We start from the raw sequence: 10003 nt of genomic DNA on the forward strand, positions 1-10003 counted from the left end.
ACCATAAAACTAATGCTCTCTCTAACACGAACTAAAATTGACATAAACACCAGCTTATCTTTTTGTGGAGGTTTTGATAATTTGGACCCATATATTTGTTTATTGCTCTCTTTTAAATGGATCAAAGGCTCTTTTATTTTTAGTTACAAATCATGCTAACCTTGTCAATAATACTTCTTGCAATTGCTCTACCAATCCAAAGCCAAAAATTCATATGATGAACCCTAGATTGCAAAATTTATTTTTGGGTGAATTGATTCAAGATTTACTTCTGTGGTATGAGACTTAGGTCATTCCTTTTTGTGTAACCCTTTATTGCCAGCCTTTCTGTCCATGCATTGTGGATTTCTACACTGGAAATCTCGCAAACCTCACTGGGCATCCAAACCTAAACCCAAATATATCATTTTGTGACTACCTCCTTGACCACAACCCAATATGAGTATGGAAATTATTTCAACGAAGATTCGGAAGATTATTCAATGCCTTTTCAAGAAAATTAAGATCTGGAGGCAACCACCAGTGCGTGGAATAAAAAGCGGAGGAAACAGAGGCCAGAAGGGGCCAAGCCGATCGGCCTAGGGTGTTTTCCCCTCTGTTGCCCATAAAATTTGGTGTGGAAGTCCCTCTAGAGGAATAAAATATTTTTTTCCTGAAGATCGAAGATTTTGGTACATACATCAACAGTTTATCTTTCTTCCTTTTCATGCTCAAGGACGAGCATCGTTTAAGCATGGGGGGAGAGTTGTCACATTATCTCTGACTACTGCTGAGTAAGTAATATGTTGCAAAGAGTTCTCATCAGGAGCAAAAAGAAAAAAATTGTGGAAAAAGAAAGAAAGAAAAAGAAAAAAAAGAAAGAAAGAAATGAGAAAAAGAAAAAAAGAAATAAAGTACTCATCAGTTCTTTGAGCTTCGTATAGATCCCAAGTGCTTTCAAGATTAAGGATTATTTCATACTTATTTTCGAACTTTGTGCAATCCAATTACGAGAACTTCATCTGCATCTCACGATCACTCTTTGCCCTTGCACATGTCCACTATCTAAATGTGTGTGTTCATTCTCTCCCTCTCTATAAGAAATTATTTTCCATGACCTTTGTGACAAGTCTGAGTAAGATCCATTAGAAGTCTTTCTTATTTTGATAATATCCTGATTATAATATTTTTGCTAGGACTAACCTTCCCAAAGATCCAGATAAAGCCTTACACATATTTTATGAGTGATGACAGGTTGGAGAAGTTCTAGCATAGGTTTGAGAGACTTGATGAGCTGAGAGAACATGAGCAATTGTAATGAAGTTTAAATTGTTGGTCTTGGTTTAGTTTCTTTTTGAAAAAGTTTTATTCAAAATCTTGAGGTTTGTTTAAAATTGAGAGCAAACGAATAAATTTATTGTGGGAGTTGCTTAAATGATATCTACCCTCCATATTAGAGAAGGTTTGTTACAACTTGAATATTAATTGAAAAATTCTATGAGAGCATTATGTTTTCTTGTGTGTGATCAAGTGCAGGATTGAACACCGAAAGGCAACACTAATTTCTATTTAAGGCTTACTCGAGGATGAGCAAGGTTTAAGCATGGGAGGATTGTTGACCCTCGTTATTGACACACTTTAACCCCTATTTATCTTCAATAATAACACGAATTTAATACCTAAACTATTGATCACACCTAATAAACCGGTTATTTTCACACGTGCAACATATTTTGGAGGTTATTCTGTTTTTGCAGGAAATTGGACTTTAAAGTATATTTTTGGATAAAGCACTAAATGAGCAATGAACCAATCAAAGATGAAGGCCAATAAGGCCAGGAAGGGCCTAGGCTAATTGGCCCAGAGGAGCCCAAGTCGATCGGCCTAGGGTCCTCTGGCGCCCCCTAACGCCCATGTTTAGCAAGCAATCCTCCGAGATGATTTAAGGGCTAAGTTTGTGAAGATAAGGCAAGGATCACTTCGAGATCAAAGAGGAATCAAACAAGATTGTGGATATTTGGAAAGTTATTGAAGATCAATCTCATCCCAAAGCTACCAACGTGCCAGGCCCACATGCAAGTGAAAATAAGACTCCTGAGCATCTAAGAAGACTTGGGGATGAAGTAGGGCGCGAGGGGATAAAAGGAAGGCCTAGGCCGATCGGCATGGACCCTTCCAGGCTGATCAGCCTGGGGTATTCCTTCGTCCCCTCGCCTTTCAATTTTTGCCACGCGCTCTCTGGACTATAAATACCCCAAAAATCCATCGAGCCCCATATCAAAGATGACGTACTCGACGTGAAGCAACAGAGAAGGAGAAGAAGCTTGAGGGACACCTTTTCGGAGAGCTGAGGGCCATGAAGTTTTCAGGCGTTAGCGTAGCTGAACCTCTGCTGGAATGATGACCCTACGAGGAAGATCACGCTAGAGTTCTGAAGTTAGGAGTCATCAAGATCAAGGTAGGATCCCGATGGTGATCTTGTGATATACAATCATTCATGGTGAAGTAATATATGTGTTCATGTTCTTAGCGATCTAAATATCTCCTTTGATGGTTTTATGCTTTATCGGGTTTGCTTGCTTTTTAATCTATGAATCGATGATAGATTGCTTAGGGTATTCTTGTGGTCATGGTGATCGGATTTTCATGCCTGATCTACCGATGAGTATAACATGTTATTTTGATCATGCCCTTAACCTGCTTGCGCTGATAGAGGTTTATCGGGTTTGCTTGCTTTTCATGCCTGATCTACCGATGAGTATAATGTGTTATTTTGATCATGCCCTTAATCTGCTTGCGCTGATAGAGGTGATCGTGATAGGATCTTTCTTTTGTAAGTTGGGGGGTTTTGGGATCCAGACTAGAGGTGTAGATTTAAAGATGCTTTTTACTAGGATCATATCTGTGTTGCTTTACTATCCATGCTCAGAATTACAACATATGCATAGTATAAGTTGCTCTAGATTGGTTACCTCTACTTTCTATTATCTGTCAGTACATGCTTAGTAGATTGGATCTGAATCACTCATCAACACCAAGTTCATACTAACAATGCTAGTTGAAATAAATCTTGTTCTATAAGTTTTACGGATTGATAAACCTTGGGGGAATACTCTGAGGAAAGAGATACAAATCCGTACGCTTGCAATTCACAATTGGCGTGCTAATAGTCGTCAAAACAAGCTTCAATACAAACTTCTTGAACAACAAGTTCATGGTCACCTTTGTTCTTAATAGTTTAACATTTATCAATCCTTTCACTTTTCCTTTGATATGCAAGTCAACAACCAATGCATATAATCGCAGTTTCTCTATGTATCTTTTTCTTATTTTTTTCCTTATCTCTTCTTTTGCATGTTTTTTATGACATGATCATGAGTTTGTCACTCATAATAAGATCCTAACCAAAACTCACAAGGTCATTAGTTCCTTATAAAACCCACGAGGGACCTAAATACATTTTCAAAATTGGCTCTCATATTCCTAATAGAAATGAACTTATAACGAAGATCCCTTTTATTTATGACACCATGATGATCTCATCCACATTTAGAAACTTAGGTCCTTGTAACTACACTCAACAATTCAATCTTGTACAACGAAGGGCTTGTCTGCTGCAAGCAATTGGCATTGGTGGTTGCTGCCACTTCGAAAGAGATGCCTTCCGAATAGGCAATCGTTAATGATGTTGATTCAATCATGTATGAATACGTGAACATCAATTATTAATAGTATTGAGTTGCATGCACCAACCAGTTCAACCCAAAAGCTTAAGCTGATAGGGAAAGGTGGGCAATTCACTTATACTCCAATACTCCCCCTCACGTTCATACTCCCTCAGGCCGCATGTGGAAATTGGAATGGGCTGCAATTATTTTATTTAATCGCGCTCGCCAGGATTCGAACATAAGACCTCTGGCTCTGATACCATATTAGGTTGCATGCACCAACTAGTTCAACCCAAAAGCTTAAGCTGATAGGAAAAAGTGGGCAATTCACTTATACTCCAACAAATAGGTGCCACTAAACTCATTACATTCATTCTCTCATTTCCATTTGCTTCCATTTAATACTTGTGTTGGGGTGGTGTGGAGGTTCAGATGTACCAACCCATTTGAAGCTGTTGGCGCTGAAAATCGGCCGATGGCCGTCAGCGTCGAACACACGATTCGGGAGAATCTACTTAACTACTGTTCAGGTTACTGCACTAGTGTGGTTCGTGCGGCATGCCAGTCAATCTGACCTGTTGATTGTCAAGGAAACAAAAGTATTAAATTCCAGGGGTTTCGATCGGCTAAAGTTCCGATGTGTCTTGAAAAGCGTATCAGTGAATCGGCCGATTTACTGTAGAGATGACCGGCTACAAACAGCCGATAACCGCGTAGCAATTGTAAGGGAAACTACTAGAGCAACCTAGACAACACTACAAAGGCAACACTTGGAACAGATCTAATTGGCTATGTGATGATAAACAAAAATATAACGAAAAGCCGACAGTTCGTGTCTCAAGCTGGATAACCAGTGATAAAACTAAAACAACAGGTAAAACCTATAATTCTAGTTAATATCGATAACTGGTGAATAAATCTAAATGAAACAACAGCGATACGCCAGAAGTTAAAGCTTAGATATTACTCGATAAGTGGAACTTACCAATCGGCCGGAGATCGTGTCGATGCAGCCCCGCCAACTCGTACGAACTCGTGAAAAGAAAAGGTTTTGGCGAAGTCACCGACTTGAAAGTAAAGTACGGGAAAAAAGTAGATTTGTTGTATTGATTGATGTGTTGTTCTTTACAAGCCTTACAAGGCAGCTATTTATACGCTGTTACAACCGATTTTCTAACCGACTAGAATCTATCTCTAATTTTAAAAGATAACAATACAAACACAACTCGTATCGGAGTTGGTTACTATTTTTCCACGGGCCAGTCTCTTTCTTCAACTGCCCGTCACCTTGGCCCACTTCAGGCCCACACCGGCCAAGCCGTTCTGGCTCCCAATCGGCCAGCCTCTATTGACTCCTTCCGCCAATCGGCCAGCCTCTATTGACTCCTTCCGCCAATCGGCCAAAACACTGCAGCTTTAATCGACCGATTCTCAACTATAGCTTCTAGTTTGCCGCATCGGCTGACTTCCTTCTCCTTTGACGCCGATTCCAAACTCGTGTCAAAATCTAGCATCAACAGAAGCTTTTTAAGGAGGAAAGCAATTGATGATTAAATATTCCAGTTCTACAAGATCACAAATGGTCTTACAAATTTCTTGAAACCCTAATATATCTAGAATGAAACGGAATATGTTGAATCTTCATAAAAAAGATAAAATTCAGACTCCAGATAAGAGGGGTTCTAGTTAGTACGCTTTGGGCTATCAGCCATTACTAAATATACATTGGACTTACTCCATATACATAAGACCCTTCAAGAAAAAAAAGAAAAAAGGTATGAAACATCGAGTGCTGTGACATGTGGAACACATGCCAAGTAGTGGACAAATCTAGTTTTGAGAAAACTATAGATCCATGTCACCATATCACAACATTACAAACTCAGTTCCGTAAAGCAGAAACCAATTTGATGTGGCATATTTAAAGTTAAAGTAAGCATACTTCCACTGTTCATTTATCAAGAAAAGATAACAGAAAGAGGCACGGCTATAAAGTATATAACGTTATCATCAAAATACATACTTAATATACTTCCAATAAAATGAGTCATCAAATGTTGTAATTGACTCGATGCCATGTCATCTATACTTATCTGGAGTCCTAGGACTTTGTGTACAAAATGCCGGAGCCTTGCTTGTGGTACTTGATCTCCACATTCTATAAATAGGCCCCGAATCGTATGTTAGTTCATCACCCATAGCAAGAGCAAACATAGACACTAAAAAGCATTACCAAAGTCTTAGCGAAGATGGCAGCCAAGATATTTGCCTTCTTTGCTCTCCTTGCTCTCTCGACAACCGCTGCTTCCGCATACATTTCACCTCTAAGTGCTCTTGCCGCAACCGCTAGTCCCCTATTCTGGTCTCAGGCTACTTCTATAGCAGCCACACACCCGTGCGTGCAGCTGCAAGCGTTGGCATCCGGTATCTTGGCCCCATCAGCCGTGCTCATTCAACAACCACTTGCCATTCTTCAACAGCAATGCCAAGCACATCTTGCACTACAGAGCATTATGTCTCTGCAGCAGCAGCAACTATTGGTGAACAACATTGCTACCATGCTGCCAAATGTGTTCAACCAATTGGCTCTAGCAAACCACATCACCGCTGCCTACTGGCAGCAACAACAACTCCTGCCAAACGTGTTCAACCAACTAGCTCTAACGAGTCCTTTGGCCCAGTGGCAGCAACAACAACTCGTGTCTAGTGTGTTCAACCAAGTGGCTTTGGCGAACCCTATCACTGCTGCTTGGCAACAACAACAATTGCTACCAAATGTGTTCAACCAACTAGCTTTGGCGAGTCCTCTCGCCCACTTGCAGCAACAAGCACTTGTGGCTAGCGTGTTCAACCAAGTGCCTTTGGCAAACCCCTACTTGCAGCAGCCCTTCATCGGTGGTGCCATCTTCTAAATGATGTATGAGGTTGTACTCCAATAAAAAATTTTGACATGCCAATTGTCATGAATTAGCATTAATAATAAACAAAGATGATTTATTGGCATCCTATTCTATGTTTATGTGTGTCTCGTAATTGTCTGTGCCAAAGTTATGAATTTAAAACTTTAAATGATAAGGTAAAAAAAATATGGTTCAGGGTCATCCCATATGTGAAATGCTTTAATCACTCCCCAACCACTGTACATATCATGCTATCATGCTATCGTAATCAACTAACTAAATGCTTTGTCAAGTTGTATATTATATGCCCAACCTGGATGATGTTGTTAGAAAGTCACATTCACCAAGTAATGGGCCTTTACTACCATATCATGGAGCAATGCATGATTGGCCAAAGATGTTAAAATTGCTTGATCAAATATGTATAGGCCTTCGTGCTTCTTTATTCATAGAAAGTACATGAGGCAAAAGTTGTGCATCAAATGCCTTTGTTGCAAGGCACGAGCACTCACTATTTTTTAGAAACAAAGGAGATGCCCTGATTGCAAATAACCATAGAACCAAAAGGTAACAATTCATACATGATTAAGATATACTTTGGTAATCCTTGGGACATCTGATTGTCTCAACATGGATGATAATATATGGATGCCAGGCCTCATAACTCATGACGAATCAACATGGAAGGGCTAGGCATTATAGTCGTAGTAGGAAGTTAAGAGGCTTCGCCACTGAGGCTGCATAGTCAAATACTTGTTCAGTGACATAGATTAGTATGACAAAAATACTACCACATGAAATTTTTATTTGTAAGTTATATATGATTTATGGAACAAAACCTATATATGTTACTGGATAAGTTCAGTTGATAAGAAAATTCTAGATGCACATCGTCAATTTGCTACATTGCAAATTCACATTACAACGTGCAAAATCAATTGACATGGCTAAGGCTTTCACTTGAGTAAAGATGGACTGATCATAGCGATAGTGCTTAGGTCTCAAGAAAATACAAATATAAAGGCACTTTTGTAGTATAAGGTACAAATTATATTCCAACAAATACCGTGCAATCCAATCAAATAGATTACTAGATACCAAAGCTAACTAGATAACATGTCATTTCTAGCTTATCTAGCTAACAATCTGTTTTGTAAGGGCTAACAATTATCATTTGGCGGATGACGAACCTCCATCAATGGTGAATTCAACATTTAAACATCTTAAAAAATCGATCACATTTAAACATCATAAAATCGATCAAGCAACATCACATGATGCATACATCTATAGCAAATCACAAACATCTACAATCTGACACTCGCAACATCCAAAAATCTCTACTGTAAAAACATACGATACCTAATGCAACATGGCAATTTTCTCTTGCACGCGGGGATCCAATCAAGCTACAGCTGCCCTTCTGTCACGCTGGTGCAAGAGCCATCATCCATCTTTGGCCCTTGGCTAGTTGGCCCATTGCCATTTGACCCCAGAGCCCTCCACGCTGCCAAATTGGATGGAGTTGGATGACCATGGTGAGGCTGTGGTTGAGCACGTGGCAGCAACAAGCAGGTGCTCCAGGGTTGGTGCTGTTGCAGAACCGGGACAACCAATGCAAGGAGGAGGTCTAACATGCCGACGTGTCACTAGCGTAGTGGTGTTGAGTCAAGCACGTGGTGATGGTGGTGAGAGGTGGAGGACAAGGCAACGCGTTACAAACAAAAGTAGATGCTAGTGCCAAGGTCACAAAAGTGGGTGATGTGTGGGAATGGAAGTGAAGGAGAAGGTTGGGAAAGAAGAGTTTGGAGGGGAGGGGAGGGGAGGGGAAAGGATAAGAAATTTATATAAAGAAACGAGTGGATAGGAAAGGAGCACAAGCTAGCGTCGGCGTCCAGTTATTTTTTATTTGTTCAAACGTCCGTCCACTAGCATATTACCGCTTCTATTTTTCTTCAATGTATCTTCATTTCACTAACATTCTGTTGATGTTTTGACCAAGCAAGCTTCAATACAAACTTCTTAAACAACAAGTTCATGGTCACCTTTGTTCTTAATAGTTTAACCTTTATCAATCCTTATGCACTTTTCAATTTTCCATCGATATGCAAGTCAACAACCAATGCATATAATTGCATTTGCTCTATGTATCTTTTTCTTATTTTTTTTCCTTGTCATATCTTTACTTTTGCATGTTTTTTATGACATGATCATGATTTTGTCATTCATAATAAGATCCTAACCAAAACTCACAAGGTCATTTGTTCTTTATAAAACCCACGAGGGACCTAAATGCATTTTCAAAATTGGCTCTCATATTCCTACTAGAAATGAACTTATAATGAAGATCCCTTTTATTAATGACACCACAATGCTCTCATCCACATATAAAAACTTAGGTCCTTGTAACTACACTCAACAATTCAATCTTTTACAATGAAGGGTTTGTCTGCTGCCAGCAATTGGCATTGGTGGTTGCTGCCACTTCGAAAGAGACACCTTCCGAATAGGCAATCGTCAGTGATGTTGATTCAACCATGTATAAATACGTGAACATCAATTATTAGTAGGTGCCACTAAACTCATTACAATCATTCTCTCATTTCCATTTGCATCCATTTTTAATACTTGTGTTGGGGTGGTGTGGGGGTTGAGATGTACCAACCCATTTGAAGCTTTTTAAGGAGGAAAGCAATTGATGATTAAATATTCTAGTTCTACAAGATCACAAATGATCTTACAAATTCTAGTTCTACAAGATCACAAATGATCTTACAAATTTCTTGAAACTCTATCATACTAACAAACTCTAATATATCTAGAATGAAAAAGAATATGTTGAATCTTCATAAAAAAATGATAAAAGTCAGACACCAGATAAGAGGGGTTCTAGTTAGTACGCTTTGGGCTATCAGCCATTACTAAATATACATTGGACTTACTCCATATACATAAGACCCTTCAAGAAAAAAAAGAAAAAAGGTATGAAACATCGAGTGCTGTGACATGTGGAACACATGCCAAGTAGTGGACAAATCTAGTTTTGAGAAAACTATAGATCCATGTCACCATATCACAACATTACAAACTCAGTTCCGTAAAGCAGAAACCAATTTGATGTGGCATATTTAAAGTTAAAGTAAGCATACTTCCACTGTTCATTTATCAAGAAAAGATAACAAAAGGAGGCATGACTATCAAGTATATAACGTTATCTTGCCAATACATACTTAATATACTTCCAATAAAATGAGTCATCAAATGTTGTGATTGACTCGATGCCATGTCATCTATACTAATCTGGAGTCCTAAGACTTTGTGTACAAAATAACGGAGCCTTGCTTGTGGCACCTAATCTCCACATTCTATAACTAGGCCCCGAATCCTATGTTAGTTCATCACCCATAGCAAGAGCAAACATAGACACTAAAAAGCATTACCAAAGTCTTAGCAAAG

The 10003-nt window shown here is 39.1% G+C and overlaps 1 protein-coding gene across 1 annotated transcript; it reads left to right on the top strand.

The window, feature by feature from the left end:
- Positions 1-5852: 5852 nt before the first annotated feature.
- LOC101777702 (22 kDa alpha-zein 16) lies at positions 5853-6655 on the top strand. Its single transcript, XM_004983432.1, has one exon. It carries the CDS (start codon positions 5897-5899, stop codon positions 6557-6559), a length of 663 nt encoding a protein of 220 aa, XP_004983489.1. The 5' UTR covers positions 5853-5896; the 3' UTR covers positions 6560-6655.
- The last annotated feature ends 3348 nt before the right edge of the window (positions 6656-10003 follow it).

The sequence above is a fragment of the Setaria italica genome, chromosome IX (assembly GCF_000263155.2).
Source record: "Setaria italica strain Yugu1 chromosome IX, Setaria_italica_v2.0, whole genome shotgun sequence".
NCBI classification, from domain to species: domain Eukaryota; kingdom Viridiplantae; phylum Streptophyta; class Magnoliopsida; order Poales; family Poaceae; genus Setaria; species Setaria italica.